The 16,357-nt window shown below is 50.0% G+C and overlaps 1 protein-coding gene across 2 annotated transcripts in view; it reads left to right on the top strand.

Annotated features, from left to right (window-relative positions):
- Positions 1-361: 361 nt before the first annotated feature.
- GALNT16 (polypeptide N-acetylgalactosaminyltransferase 16) overlaps positions 362-16,357 on the top strand; it is a 97,034-nt gene continuing 81,038 nt past the window's right edge. For both annotated transcript variants that reach the window (XM_067028268.1, XM_059056766.2), the window contains exon 1: positions 362-1,482. In XM_067028268.1, the coding sequence (XP_066884369.1) occupies positions 1,306-1,482 (177 nt within the window). In that variant the 5' untranslated portion in view covers positions 362-1,305. The remainder of the gene's footprint in view (positions 1,483-16,357) is intronic.

The raw sequence follows: 16,357 nt of genomic DNA, 5'->3' as shown, positions 1-16,357 counted from the left end.
TTAAGAATTTATTCAAAGGATTTATCTACCTTCTGTGAGAAGCCTTCCCCTAAGACCACCTTGCAATACAATATTTTTCCTCTGTGATCCCTGCTTGGTTTGTTTATTTAACACCTGAGCGTCTGTTCTGTCCCTGATACTGTGCTGATCTCCTAGAACTGATTTAGCCCACCTTGACTTCTGCCCGGAATGAGAGTAGTTCACATCAGATCCTCAATGCCACCGGGGCTGGGGCACAATCTCAATGATTTTTGTGTCTGTGTCTCTCAACACCGTGTTTTGCACTTTGTTCAAAGTGTCAGACGGAGAGGTGGTTTATAGACTGGGCTCTGCCCACTAATTAGTCATGTGGTCTCCGGCGAATCTTTCAGCCTCTCTGGCCGCCTCCCTTCTTCCTGATGAAATGGTGATGATAATACCCCCAGGGTTGTCCAGGGGACAACGAGGCGGGGTGAAAGGAAGCATCATGAAAGCTGGGAGCCCCAGGCCAACGGAAAAGGTGGGGTGGTTGTACCCCCATTCTCCTTTCACTGGCTATGAAGCAGCGTCTCTTCCCCTTCGCTCTCTTCGAATGTCAAGTGCACCAGCTTCCAATCCCTACTCGGGGCGGGACCTCCGGCGGCTCGAAATCCTAGGCTGCGGAGGATTCCGGTGCAAACTCCAGACTCTCCTCCCGCCCAGCCACCCCTTTCCAAAGATTCGCCGAACACACCTTAAACCCTGTTCCAGAGCTCAGTTCAGAGCGCAGTCCAGAAAGGCGGCTCCGCAGCGCGGGCCCGGGCCGGGGTCGCGCATCTCCAACCGGTGACTCAGGGCCGCTCGGTCCGGGGGTGGGTAGAGGTAGGCGGGACAGACCAGGGCCGCGCGCGGGCCGCCGCCAGGAGCTCGGTCGCCGAGCCGTTGGAGCCGAGACTGGCTCTGGCCCGTCGCCATTCCGCCGCGGGCGTCTGCCTCGCCGGGCCTTCCTCCGTCGCCGCTTTGCACCCGCTACGCTCCTCTGCCGGGGCGCAGCGGCCCCGCAGCCGGCCGGGACTGGAGCGGGGGGGGCGGGCTCTGCGCGCGAATGAATGGGCTCCCGCGGGAGGCGCGCGCCTCGGGCTGAAGGGCATTAGGACCGTGAGGATCGCTCCGTGCTCCTGTCTCTCCCTATCACCCCCCCCACCCCCACCTCTCTCCTTTTTCTGCTCTGCGGGACTGAGCAGCCCGGCGCGAGCGAAAACAAACAGCTGGGTCTGCGAGTGCCCCCGCCCCGGCTCCGAGAGCACGCCGGCCCGGGCCCCTACTCCGGGCGCACAGGCGCCCACCATGAGGAAGATCCGCGCCAATGCCATCGCCATTCTGACCGTAGCCTGGATCCTGGGCACTTTCTACTACTTATGGCAGGACAACCGAGCCCACGCAGCATCCTCCGGCGGCCGGGGCGCGCAGAGGGCCGGCGGGAGGCCGGAACAGCTCCGGGAGGACCGTACCATCCCGCTCATTGTGAGTACGCGTTGCGAGCCGGGCGGCCGGCCGGGGAGCCGCGGCGCGCGTCCTAGCCCCGCGCGGCAGTAGAGGGCGAGGGGCCGGGCCGGGGGCTGCGTGCCTGCCGCGCCCCGCCGGCTTTGTATACGTTGGAGCATTCCTGTCCGTTGTTATGGCAACCTCAGTCGGGCTAGCAGGGCCAGGGCGCATGGATGGAGGGAGGGTGACAGCGGGTGGGGGCTGGGAGAAAGTACTGCAACTTTGGTGGGCCCGGCGTGCAAGCGCGACTGGGAACGTGGCGGCTCTCTGGGCGCTGCGCAGCCTGGGCCGGGGGCTGAGGGCCGAGGGCCGGGGGCCGAGGGCTAGGGGTCGCCCGCGCCTCACCCGCCCCCGAAGGCGGCTGGACCTTGCGCGCGGCGAGCCGGCAGTGGGAACCACTCACTGCTAAGCGCGTAGGTGGTCGTGCGCACCCCTCTTCAGCCTCTCGGGGGCAAAGGACGTGGGGTGGGTGCGCTGGGTGAGGCAGGGTCGCTAGGGGCTTGCTGGACTTTGAGCTCCCTTCTCAGCCCGGGTCAACTTGAACCTGCTTTTTGGGGGGGCACGGAGGACTCCCCACTATCACCCCTGGGGTTCTCCGGGTCGGGGAAAGGTCTCGTCCTGAAGGCGTCCCACGCCCCAACAACACCAGTCCATCACGACGCGCGAACTAGCAGTGTCTGCGCCCAGGCTCGAAGATTGCCTCTCACGAGGTCAGCCCCGCGATCTCAATTCAAGCGGGGAAAACAAGGCGGCGGGGCACGGCTGGGGCCTCGGCAGAGGTGCGGGAGAGCCCCCCAGACGCTCCGGGGACCTGGGCTGGGGCGTGCCTGTCGCCGCCTCCGCCCGGGCCCCGGGAGCCGGCTCTGTGTGGCAGGGGCACCTGTTGAGACGGGAGACTCTGGAACTCGCGAGAGGCGCGCTCAGGCGGGCCGCAGTCTTCCGATGGGGGCGGATGGTGGGCGAGACTCTTGGGCGACCCGACTCGCAGGACAGACTGCTGGGCCGGGAGCAGCCGGGCCGGCGGGGGCTGCAAAGAAGGAGAGCAGAGTGAGGGGCTGAGGGTGGGGGAGTGGAGCAGGGTGGCCATTCTGAAAGGTCTGGGTCTGGGGAGGCAGGGGTGAGGAGCTCCTGGAGAGGCGCAGGGTCAGGAGGGCGAAGGCTTGTGTGGAGTAGACTCTGAGATCTTTGTGCCAAGGCAGCTGAGCCCCAGGAATACGGTGTGTTGTCTGTAGTGGCGGTTGTAGGTGTGGAAGTGCTCTCATAGTCTCATCCTGTCCCAGATTCCCTTTTTTGTTACCTACTGGGAAAGAAGTGAAAATCCCCTGCAAAAGAACCATATTTCCAGGCATTGCCTGAGGAGACCTTGGGGTTTGTGGGTTTTCCCCAGCCCCACTCCCCCATTCCCAGATCCCCATCTGGTTGAGCTCTCTGGGGGTGAGCCTGATTAGGTGGAGTCCCTCTGGGCTGAGGGTCCCTGCCACTAAGACACTGTTTCCAAAGCACTTGTGGATGTTTGGACGGAAAGGCTGATGAGGGAAAACCTCCTGTGTAAAGATCCCAGAATGTTGGGATCTGGGTGGACAGATTCAAGTCGGAACTGGGCAAACCAGGAGTGGCCCCATACCCCCAGGGAGCTTCCACAGCAGGGACTCATCCAAGCTGCCCTGTTCTTACGCTCTGAGAGGGCCAGCTCTGGTCCAGGGTAGGCGGGCCTGGAGTGGCAGGGGAGAGGCAAGCTGCCCAGATGTTCCGTCCTTCTCTGTGGTGACGTGATGGAGGGAGGGTCTGAGCTGGAAGAGGAGGAGGAAGGGAGAGAGGAGGGGGAATGGAAGGGAAGAGCACAGAGATACTAACTGCTGCTCAAAGCCTGAGGCTGGTCTCATCACAGGTGCCTCTGCTTCAGAATCCGGGAAAGCCACTCAGACTGAGAGCCTGGGAATGGTGCTGGGGGCTTGGGTGGGCATTGCTGGAGGTGGGCGGCGCTCGTTTTGAGGGGTGGCAATGGCAGGTCACGGGGGCTGCAGTGAACATCCTCTCGGCCCTCTCCCTGTTCCCACGGGGTTTGACTTGCTGCAGATTAGAAGAGGGCTGTGAACTGGAAGCTGAGTTTAAAGTGTGAAGGAGCATCAGGGAGCCAGGAATGGAGGTGCAGGAAGAGAGGGAAAGTGGAAGTTCTTGGGAGTGAGCCGCAAGCCTTCTCTGGCCACTCCGGGCATAGCCAGCTCCCTCATTGTTCTTAGGCTTTAAGCCCTGAATGTCTGTTCCATAGGTATTGATCCCCAGTTCACACCCTGCCTTTGACACAGCCTTGCATTGTGTTCCCATATTCCGGGTATTTGGCTTTAGTGGGACTTTCAGTCATCGGCCTGTCTCCTCATTGAATGGAAGCTGTGGTGCAGGGACAGTGCAGGAAGCTTCTTGAATCCCCACCTTGATGAGCACAGCAAGGCTTAATAAGTACTGTTACATGAGTGAAGTAGGATTTCTGCCCAGCTCTGGGAGCAATGATCCAAGCTTCATATCCCACTAATACTTTATTCCAGCTCCAGCTGACTATAACTAGAGAGCCAGGGGAATGTGTGTTCAGCTTCTCCAGGAGGTTAACCCTTTGTTCAACTTAAAAGGGACAGGTGCAGCTGAAGTTTTAATTTCCCTTTGAAATCTGTAGTTAACCTCTCACTGGTCTTCTCGCCATTCCAAAACACGTCTCCGTCTCGTTGGGCCAGAACGTGCTGCATGTGGATTTGCAGATTCTTAGGGAATGATGTGGCTAGTCCAGCTGACAGAGGCTGAGAAAATTCAGACAAGCATCATCATCGCTCCCCTGGGGAATGAGCTGGAAAAGGGAGGGTCTGCATAACAGCCTGGGCCAGGAGGCAGCTCCGTCTTGTCTTCACAACGTCTGGGTGATTCCAAGCCAGCCAAGTTGTTTCTGGACCTTGGAGGCAATTGTTTGGCACTGCAGGGTTTCGGCATGGCAACCGTATGGCCCAGATATCTCAGGGAGGTCCTAATTTTTAATATTCTGTCCTGTTGTCAGCCCATGTGTCATAAATTTTGATGTGAAAAATTGGTTATAGAATCTGTAAAACTAAAGGGAGATACTGACTTCATAAATGGCTGCTTACGATGTGGCAAGGTTTGTGATTTTTCCATGCTGTACTTTATGGGCAAGGCAGTGGATTGGGGGATATCCACTTGAATCTACATTGATGATCGCTGGCTCTGGACGGCAGCCAAAGCAGGAGGTGGAGCAGACACAGCTGGCCTTCAGTCTTTAGGACTCGCGGTCGGTCGGGAAGAGCATTTGTGATTGGCTTGGTTTTCCATATGCTAATTCTCTAATAGGCATGGGTGGGATGCTAAGGTGTTACATGGAATTTCATTTTACAGACATATTTTTAAAAGACTATCCATTGTGGGTATTTTCAGGATAGGTGTACTCATTTGCAATGTCTTCTATTTGAAACCATGAACGTTTTAGGCAAGAGTTTTCCTAAACTGGAGTTTGTTATCCTACAGTTGGGATACTGCTGAGTGAGCATGGACAAAAACTTACATCTCTGGACCTTGGATATTTTATATGTTAAATTTGGGTGAGGGAAATTCCCTGGAGGTCCAGTGGTTAGGACTCTGTGCTTTCACTGCCCAGGACACGGGTTCAATCCCTGGTTGGGGAACTAAGAGCCCACAAGCCTCAAAGTGTGGCCAAATAAATAAATAAATTTGGGTGAAATGATTTGTTAGGTGTGTTGATCCTTGGATAAGCTGATGATAGCTTCCTTTCTAGACGCAAGAGAGTTCTTTTGAATGGTGTTGTGAGATTTATGGCTAGTTGAGGGATACCCCTGTCCGGAGTTGGTCCTGTAGTAACTAACCCCTGAGGCTGCACAGGGATCCCCACTTACCTAGTAGAAGGGAACAAAGAAGATGGCTTTTCCAGCACTGTTCTCCGAGAGCAGAGGTTTCAATTAAAATAAATATAAATTAAATTATATTTAATTTGTGTAGGTGCCCAGTTCCCTTTGCCCCACAAACACCCCCAGTTCCCTTTGCCAAAATGTTTGAACTGAAAGGGCTTGATTTCCCATCGCTGAATTACTCTGTAGGGTTCCAGGGAATGGATCTGGGGCTAGCCGGTAAAACTTGCAGGGAGAGAGATTTGTTTTTACCAGAAGCAACACTTTCTCACTGAGCTGGCTGTCACTGGAACAGTCCGAAGGCTGACCAGGGTTTCTCTTTCACACTCCCTGTGGCCAGGTCAGCACTTTCTTCCCGCAACAGTGAGAGGAGGAGAAAAAGGCTCGTGGTCCCGACTGTCTCGGAAGATGTTAGGCAGCTCTGTAACCGAGTTTGAAATAGGGCCCAATTATTATACTGCAAGAGACCTGGCGCCCTGGGAAGCAAGGCTGGCTGAACACACTGAGGCCAGGGAGGAGGGTGATGAAAAAGAAACCCATAACTGCCACAGTGCTCTCCCCTCCCTGTTCCTTTGGAGCTGCCAAACAGGGAAGGAGAGGGGGCCAAGGCTGGTCAGAGGCAAGGCTGCAAAGCCAGAAGTGCTGGTCTTCAGGCTCTTTCCTGCTCCCCAGAACGAGGCCCACAAAGGTTTTCCACCCACCTGAGGCCCCTTGAGTCTGACCTTCCCATATACCACTTCTATTTCCCTCATCCAGCCTGGGGAGAGTTTCCAGGTGGCCTGTCCTGAGTCCCGGGGCCCTGCCCATTGCTTTCCAGGGCGGCGCCGGCTGGCAGTGCCCCTGAGCTGTGTTTATGGAGGAGGCTGAAGCCCCGGCCTGCCTGGCTCCCCAACACCCTGAATTTCAGCCACACCCTTTGCCAGTATCTGGTTAGAGACAGTAAGGCCACCGGAGGACTTCTGTGAACATTTCAGAACCGGTAGGGGTGGCAGACAAGGGGTGTTTGGGGACAGAGGGGGGCCATCATTATACTCTGTAGGCAAGATAAGGCTCAGGCCACACCTGGGGAGACACTGAGGCAAGTCTGCCCCAGGTATGGCCTTTCCACTTTTCTGGACCTATTAGGAAGAGCTGCAAGTTTAGCTTAAGGGCACCAGCGCCACTTCCTTGCCATTCCATGAAATGAGGTGTGGCTCCGTGGAGATGAGGACAACATTGTCTCAGAGCACAGGGGTTGGGGGGGATGGGAGGAGGGGAGGTGACGACATCTCTTAACGTGCTCCGAATTGTGAGCCCTGACTTTGTGCGATTCCCCCAGGCCCTGGCTAGGCCAGGTCCAGGCAGAAGGAAACGGCTCAGGATGGAAACAGATGTTGGCTGACAGGGATGAGGAGGTGAGGGGATAGAAAGACGATGCAGAATGAAGGCCAAGGTATCCCCCTTTCTAGGCTCAGCCCTGCTCCCAAGGGGCTGTGTTTCCATAAGTGAGTCACTTCCACTCTCGGGGTCTTAGTTTCCTCATCTGTCAGATGAGAGTTGAACTAGAGGATCTCCAAGGTCCCTCCCAGCTCAAACCATCGTTGACCTTTTTGACCCATTCCTGCAAAAGTGAGGTGGCCCCAAGCCAGGACTCGTGGTCTGATGGTGCTTGGATTAAGAAGAATAAGGCCGGGTTTGAGGTGTACAAAGACCAGACCACTTGTGTTCTGAAGAGCATGAAACCAGTTCTCAGAAGGAATAAACTGTACCAAACCCACCCCGTTCTCTTCTCTTGAAACACTGTCTGATGGAGTGACGCAGCCCACCTTCTGCTGAATGAGAAGCGCATTGTGGGCTTCCCTGGTGGCACAGTGGTTGTGAATCCGACTGCCGATGCAGGAGACACGGGTTCGTGCCCTGGTCCGGGAAGATCCCACATGCCACGGAGCAACTAAGCCCGTGAGCCATGGCCGCTAGGCCTGCGCGTCCGGAGCCTGTGCTCTGCAATGGGAGAGGCCACAACAGTGAGAGGCCCGCATACCGCAAAAAAAAAAAAAAAAAAAAAAAAAGCGCATTGTACTCGTGCGTGTCTGGGAGGCATGCAGACACATAGGCAGGAGTGACTCTGGGTGGACTTCAGACTCTCAACAATCCGGGAAGACCAGAAGGAGGCTGCAAAGACCCCTGAGTAGAGAATTCACAGTCTCAAGCTCTTGGACTTTATTCAGAAGACAGGCACGGAATTAGGCCACAGCCTAGAAATCCACTTTTTTTTTTTTTTTTTTTTTTTTTTTTTTGCCTCATCACGAGGCATGTGGGATCTTAGTTTCTCTACCAGACATCGAAGCCGTGCCCTCTGCAGTAGAAGCTCACAGTCTTAACCCTGGACTGCCAGGGAAGTCCCCGAAATCCACACTTTTTGTAAAAATCAGTTTAAGGAGTTCAGAAGGTTGTCCATCTCCTGGTAACCTTCAGGTTTGCATACGTTACATATACAGCAGATTAAAAGAAGCAAGATGAGGGCATAGCTAGGAGCTCCTGATACACTGAGAAGTGACAGGTGACAGCAAAGGACCAACCAGCCATGGGAGGTTGGAGCAGCCCCCCTCCCACGGGTACACACACTGGTCAGAAGTGCTGAAGGCATCGTTTATTCCTTCACTTGACAATTATTTACTGAGTACGCACTGTGTGCCAGGACTGTTATAGGCTCTGGGGATAACAAAACAGGCAAAATCGCTGCTCTCAGAGAGCTCACATCCTAGTGGGAGAGACAGACCATAAATAGATATACAATGTGTTAGGTGATAGCAAACACTATGAAAATAAAATAAAGCGGCAAAGGGGACAGAAAGATGAGAGAAGGATGACCAGAAAAGGCCTGTTGAATAAGATGGTGTTTGAGCTGCAGCATGAATGGAAAGAGTGAGCCATGCAGACATCTAGGGAGAGAGTGTTCCAGACAGCCAAAGCCCAGGGCACTATCTCTACAGGGTAAGCAAGGGTAAAAGTGTCCCAAGGTGAAAGTCCAGATCATTAGGCCTTGTAGATCATGGCAAAAATGGGCTCAGAAACGTGTTCCTGAGTCATCAGGAAGTGATCAATTACATTCAGTGTACTGGCTTGGGATGTCAGGGAGCTTATGTCATTCAGCTCAGAAAGATTTCCAGCAGTGTGGTCAGATATATTAGTAAGTGTTGGTCCTTAAAGAGGTAACTAGGTTCTTTGGAAAATGTTCTATGGCTGGAACACTTCATTTCCCCACAATGTGAGATCAGTGAGGTACTTGTGTGTCGTGTGTGTGTGTGTGTGTGTGTGTGTGTGTGTGTGTGTGTGTGTGTGAGAGAGAGAGAGAGAGAGAGAGAGAGGAGGCTGGTGAGGGGGAACAGAGGGTGCTAGTGCCTCAAGAGATTTAAAAGACAAAAGATAATGAAGCCCTTTTTGAAATATTGGAGTAGGGCAGGATGGGAGACTGCTCTGGGGGAGAGTTTTGTGCAGGAAGGAGAATTCCTCTGTGCGCTGGTACCTGATCCAGCACCCCTTTGCTTCTTCGTCTGGTTGGTTGCGTTCTCTTCAGGTGCATTCGGGACTCTGGAAAGGATGTTTTCTGGCAATGCAGGAACTTGGAACTCTTGCCCTTTCCTGCCCTCTTCTGTACAAACAGACCCTGGAGGCTGAAGCATCCAGGGTCTTCCTGCAGACAGGGAGGTGGGCACCTATGCCTGGGTGGACACCTGAGGCCTGGCAGAATAGACGACCCCACACAGCTTTTTGTTCAGGCAGGAGGTGGGTGAGAGGGGCTGCTTTCTGGAAGTGGGCTCTGCCTGGGCCTGTCTGAGGCCATGTGCACTGATGTTTAGTTGATTTCCCAGTGCCCAGGAGACTGGTATGATGGGGCTTCATGTGCCCGGCAAGCTGCAGGCACTCTATTTTTGTGGTTCAGGTCACACACCCTCAGTCTCAGAGCCCTGTCAGTCATGCCCTTTTAGACACCGCTTTTCAGACTTCAGATTTCCATCCCTTTATCTTCTTATAGCAGCTCTGGCTTTTAGCTTCTTTAAACTAACTGTTGGGGAGGGTTTCTGAAATTTCGAGGTCTTTCATTTCAAGGGGGTCTGGCCTTGATGCCACAGCCAGAGGGAACCCACGTTGCCTTCCAAAGTGGCCAAGTCAGTTCCAGGGGGCTTAGCTTCTGCTGCCTCATAAGTCTGCGACCAGATTCTTTGCTTGAAGCCATCTTTTCCCCTTCCTGTGAAATCCCTTGCTGGGTGCTGGGGGACAGCTGGCGGGGGGTATGGGAGGCTGGAGGCATCATCCCAGAGTTTGGGGTAGAGACCAGCCTGAGGCTCAAGAAGAAAGAAACTGTGATTGATTAGTGATGTCTGCTGTGGTGCTGGTGGCTTGAAGGAGTAAAGTGGTAGGACTGAGCCACAGCCCCCAGATAGTTCACCAACCCAAGAGGCCAGAGGAAGAAAGGGAACCAAGGGACAGAGCACACCCTACAGGGACCGGGGAAGGCGATGGAGGATCTTTTGGAGCCACAGGCCAAGAGGAATTCCAGATAGGAGCAGAGGTGCCCATAGTAATGTTTTAGTACCATCTTGGTGCCACCTTGTATGGGCATGAAAATGGCAAGGGCCTTCTCCCAAAACACCAAAAGGAAATGACTTGCCCCTGGATGCACCCCCAAATTGCCCACCCCTGGTTTTTTGCAAAGCAGAAACGCAGCATCACCTAGACAACCCTTCCAGCCAAGCAGGGCCCCTGAACCACACCTGGGCAGGGACACAGAGCCAGGTTGGGGTGGACTAGCCCAAGAACTGCAGAGCGTGGAGCCTGGGAGATCTGCACACCTGTACTGGGACAAAGCTGAGGGCAAGCCAAGCTGAGAGAGTAAGAAAGGGCCTGGTCAGAGAATGAAACCAGTTGTGAGGCCCACACCTGAGCAAGAGTGTTCAGAAGAGCCAGGCCATGGGTTCCCTGAGCATAGTCACAGGGGCTCTGATGAGAGATGGCAGCTGCCCACAGGTAGGGAGAGCCCTGCAGGGTCCAGACCTGCACTGACCAAGGTCAGCAGCCACCAGCCACATGTGGCTATTGGGTGCTTGAAACGTGGCTAGTGCAACAGAAGAAACTGAATGTTTAATTTTATTTAATTTTAACTGATTTAAATTTAAAAGCAGATACCCATTTTAGTTATTGGAAAACTTCTAGGAGTCTTTAGAAGAACTTCAGTATATGGAATCTACATTTTCAGCTGTAAATTATATGAAATCTCAATATAGATAAAATATTTCTGGTGAAAATTTAGTATCTTTTTTTAAAATTTGATTTTTAAATATATTTATTTATTTGTTTAATTTATTTGGTTGCACTGGGTCTTAGTCGCAATAGGTGAGCTCCTTAGTTGCAGCTTCGTGGGCTCCTTAGTTGAGGCTTCATGGGCTCCTTAGTTGTGGCATGCAAACTCTTACTTGCGGCATGCATGTGGGATCTAGTTCCCTGACCAGGGATCGAACCCGGCCTCCTGTTTTGGGAGCGCAGAGTCTTACCCACTGTGTCACCAGGGAAGTCCCGAAAATTTAGTATCTTAATTGAAATGTGCAGACTTCCCTGGTGGTGCACTGGTTGGGAGTCCACCTGCCAATGCAGGGGACACGGGTTCAATCCGTGGTTCTGGGGGAATCCCACATGCTGCGGAGCAACTAAGCCCATGCTCCACAACTACTGAGCCTGCGCTCTAGGGCCCGCAAGACACAACTGCTGAGCCCAAGCGCTGCAACTACTGAAGCCCACGCGCCTAGAGCCTGTACTCCGCAACAAGAGAAGCCACCACAATGAGAAGCCTATGCACCGCAGCGAAGAGTAGCCCCCTCTTGCCTCAACCAGAGAAAGTCTGCACGTGGCAATGAAGACCCAAAGCAGCCAAAAAATAATTTAAAAAAGAAAGAAAGAAAGAAAGAAATGTGCTATGAGTGCAGATTACACACTGGATTTCAGAGACTTAGTACAAAAAAAGAATTAAAATACTTTACTAATATTTCTTATATTCTGTGTTGAAATAATATTTGGATATATTGGGCTAAATAAAATATATTATTAAAATTAATTTTACCTGTTATTTTTCCTTTTTTTAATGTGGCCACTAGAAATTTTAAAATTATATATGTGGCTTGTATCCTGTTTCTTCAGCCATCGCTAGTCCTTACATGTGTTCATGACCCCTTTCTAAAGTGCTAGGAGGTTGTCAGCAGAAGGTTATATATAAAGTAAAGAATGTGGCTACGTTCCTAGTTTACCTTGACTTCAGGATGAGTACTTTCTGGTCCAGCTGCTGCTGAGTCTTTAGTTCCTAATTCACCATCATCTATGGGCACAGACAACTCCCAGTCTGGGCCCTCATCCCTATACCATCATTAAAACCAAGGTCACGGCTTCCCTGGTGGCGCAGTGGTTGAGAATTCGCCTGCCGATGCCGGGGACACGGGTTCGTACCCCGGTCCGGGAAGATCCCACATGCTGCGGAGCGGCTGGGCCCGTGAGCCGTGGCCGCTGAGCCTGTGTGTCCAGAGCCTGTGCTCCACAACAGGAGAGGCCGCGGTGGTGAGAGGCCCACGTACCACAAAAACAAAAAAACAAAAAAAAACAACCAAGGTCAATGTTTTCTTTCAGTGTCTTCTCTTTTTAAACTCCCTTCTAGGGCTTCCCGGGTGGCGCAGTGGTTAAGAATCCACCTGCCAATGCAGGGGACACGGGTTTGAGCCCTGGTCTGGGAAGATCCCACATGCTGTGGAGCAACTAAGCCCACCAGCCACAACTCTGAGCCCCCACACCTAGAGCCCATGCTCCACAACAAGGGAAGCCACTGCAGTGAGAAGCCTGCACACTGCAATGAAGAGTAGCCCCTGCTCGCCACAACTAGAGAAAGCTGTGCACAGCAACGAAGAACCAAAAGCAGACAAAAATAAATAAATAAACCCAAACAAACAAACAAATAAAGTCCTTTCTAGACATACAGATGGCCAAGAAGCACATGAAAAGCTGCTCAACATCACTAATTATTAGAGACATGGAAATCAAAACTACAATGAGGTATCACCTCAGAATGGGCATCATCAGAAAATCTACAAACAACAAATGCTGGAGAGGGTGTGGAGAAAAGGGAACCCTCTTGCACTGTTGGTGGGAATGTAAATTGATACATCCACCACGGAGAACAGTATGGAGGTTCCTTAAAAAACTGAAAATAGAATTACCATATGACCCAGCAATCCCACTGCTGGGCATATACCCAGAGAAAACCATAATTCAAAAAGACACATGCACCCCAGTGTTCACTGCAGCACTATTTACAATAGCCAGGTCATGGAAGCTACCTAAATGCCCATCGACAGATGAATGGATAAAGAAGATGTGGTACATACATGCAATGGAATATGACTCAGCCATTAAAAGGGATGAAATTTGGTCATTTGTAGAGACGTGGATGGATCTAGAGACTGTCGTACAGAGTGAAATAAATCAGAAAGAGAAAAACAAATATCGTATATTAACATATATATGTGGATCTAGAAAAATGGTACAGATGAACCAGTTTGCAAGGCAGAAATAGAGATACAGATGTAGAGAACAAACGTATGGACACCAAGGGGGGAAAGTGGTGGGGCGGGGTGGTGGTGGTGGGATGAACTGGGAGATTGGGATTGATATATATACACTAATATGTATAAAATAGATGATTAATAAAAACCTGCTGTATAAAATATAAATAAAATAAATTCAAAAAAAATATGATTGAGGTATAATTGAAAAAAAATGTCCCTTCCAAACTCTTGCTGTGATGAAAATCGGTTTTGGAGGAGAGGTAAGAGCAGTGGATGCAGGGAGCCTTTTTACTCACTTGGAAACTAGAGGGATTAGTTCCAGTCTGTTGCTTTTGGTGTTTTGTCTTTGTCCTGTTAGAGCCAGAATGACAAATAGGTCTCAGCTCTACTGCCAACTCAGAACCTGTGGAAGTGGTGTCCTGGAGCACTGTGGTGAGAAGGATTTTGAATCTGCATCCAGACTGAGTGGGAAACAGGCAGTTGATTAGCCATGTCTGTAAAGGGCAAGTAAGGGGACTGTAGAACATGTACATTGTATTTACTGATCCTGCATTGATGAAGCTGTCTTATCTGACTGATTTTTCTCCACTTAAAACACATGCTTTGGGACTTCCTTGTGGTCCAATGGGTAAGACTCTGCACTCCCAATGCAGGGGGACTGGGTTCAATTCCTGGTCCGGGAAGTAGATCCCACATGCATGCTGCAACTAAGAAGTCTGCATGCTGCAACTAAAAGATCCCGCATGCCACAACTAAGACCCGGCGCAGCCTAAATAAGTAAATAAAAAGAAAGATATGCTTTAAGACATTGACCACTTTGAAGAAGCAGGGATGAGGCTTGTATTGAGTCAGATGTGCAGAGGAATGTTCTTTTTTCTCCCTTTGGACATGGTACATGTTTAATATAAAAGAGATGGGAAATCAAAAAGGACCTGAAAATCACCCTAAAACCCACTGTTCAGGCTTCCCACTATTAACATTTTGGTGAATAATCAATTCAGATCTTTTCTGGTGGATTTTTCTTAGTGAAATCATACACTTTATCCTGCTTTGTACCTGGTTCTTTTCATATTAACACTTTATCTTTCTATGTCACCTTTCTATGTCATTGTCTTCTTCCAAATATTTTTTAATGGCTGCCTAGAATTTCAGTGGGTGAATGTTCCATAGATTATATAATCACAGTTCATAAATGATGGATATTTACATTAGACTGAACAATATGAAACTGTTCTTTTTAGGTTAAAAATAGTCAAATGTTGGCAGTTTCATATGGTTCAACCAAATGTTCTCCTGTTTTTTATTTTCGTGAACAACACAACAATGAATATCCTTGCAGGTAAATCTTTACACATAGCCTTGATTAATTCCTTAGATAAATACCTGGAAATGGAGTTGTTGAATAAAAACCTGGAAATGGAGTTGTTGAATAAAATATCAAAAAATAAAGACATAATCTGATAGGGCTGGGATTAGGGTGAAGTGAGTGAGGGGGGTGCTGTAAGTGCAGGGCTGGATCCTGTCTTTAAAATTGTAATATTTGATTTAAGAAAATATTTCAGTAAAATATAATCTATGTTGAGTCCTGAGTTTTTTTGGTGCCCCTTTACATTTTGCATCTGAGTTCCTCACTTCCCTCACACTAATCCCAGCCCTGGATAACAGTAGTATTTACCTTTTTGAATTGTTATGATGAGTGACTGCGCGTAAACCTCTCAAAACAGCGTCCACGGTGAGCACAATAAATGTTGTGTACATTTCCACTCAGAAAGCATTTGTTTTCTAGTGCGTGACAAGCACTGAACTAGAAGTTGGGGTGCAAGGGTGGATGAGCCCTGGCTCCTGCTCTCTACTTGCTTGGGCTTGGAAGGGAGCTGATGAGGGGAGGGAAGTCTGTGGGTGCTATCACAGGGCATGTGCTGAGTAGAGCCAAGTCTTTGCCACCCTCACTGAGAGGGTGATGATGTGGCTGAGACTTTATTTATTTCACAAGACAACTTCAATTTAAAATTTTTATTACATGTATATACATTCTTTTCTATATTCTTTTCCATTATGGTATATCAGGATATTGAATAAAGTTCCCTGTGCTATACAGTAGGACCTTGTTGTTTATCCATTCTATATATAATAATTTGCATCTGCTAATCCCAAATTTCCAATCCATCCCTCCCCCCACCCCACCCCTTGACAACCGCAAGTCCACATCTGTGAGTGTGTTTCTGTTTCATAGATAGGTTCATTTGTGTCATATTTTAGATTTCACATATAAGTGATATCATATGATATTTGCCTTTTTCTTTCTGACTTACTTCGCTTAGTATGATCATCTTTAGGTCTATCCATGTTGCTGCAAATGGCATTATTTCAATCTTTTTATGGCTGAGTAGTGTTCCATTGTATATATACACCACATCTTCTTTATCCATTCATCTGTCGATGGACACTTAGGTTGTTTCCATGTCTTGGCTGTCGTGAATAGTGCTGCCATGAACATAGGGGTGCATGTATCTATTTGAATTATAGTTTGGTCCGGATATATGCCCAGGAGTGGGATTGCTGGATCATATGGCAACTCTATTTTTAGTTTTCTGAGACACCTCCATACTGTTTTCCATAGTGGCTGCACCAACTTACATTCCCACCAACAGTGTTGGAGGGTTCCCTTTTCTCCACACCCTCTCCAGCCTTTGTTATTTGTAGACTTTTTAATGATGGCCATTCTCATTGTAGTTTTGATTTGCATGTCTCTAATAATTAGCAGTGTTGAGCATCTTTTCAGTGCCTGTGGGCCATCTGTATGTCTTCTTTGGGGAAATGTCTATTTAGGGCCGAGACTTTAAAGATGAGCATATGCTGGCTGAACGTGGAGAGAAAAGAATATCAAGCAGGACGTGTGGCCTGAGCAAAGGCATGGTATGCTATGCCCAATTCCAGGTCATTTTGTAAGGTTGTAGCCTGGAATGGGGGGGTGGGGAGTAGGTCAAGAATGAGACTGGGTGGGGGGGGGAAGACCCTGGGATTCCACCCTGAGCCGAGCATTCGTTCTATTCCCAAGTCACACTGACTACAGGAGAGCTCAGCCTAGAATGGTCCACTCCTACTCCCAGGGGTGCCGCTTTCCCTGGTAACAGAAATGGCAATATTGATACCTAATATTGATTTCTTCTTATTATTTTCCTATGTTTAATTGCAGTAAAATACACATAACATAAACGTTACCATATAAACCATTTAAAAATGTACACAGTGGCATTAAGTACATTCACACTGTTGTGCAAGTGTCACCACCATCCATCTCCAGAACACTTTCATCATCGCAAACTCAAACTCTGCACCCATTAAACATGA

The sequence above is a fragment of the Kogia breviceps genome, chromosome 3 (assembly GCF_026419965.1).
Source record: "Kogia breviceps isolate mKogBre1 chromosome 3, mKogBre1 haplotype 1, whole genome shotgun sequence".
Lineage (NCBI taxonomy): Eukaryota > Metazoa > Chordata > Mammalia > Artiodactyla > Physeteridae > Kogia > Kogia breviceps.
This window is presented reverse-complemented; position numbering and strand designations above follow the sequence as displayed.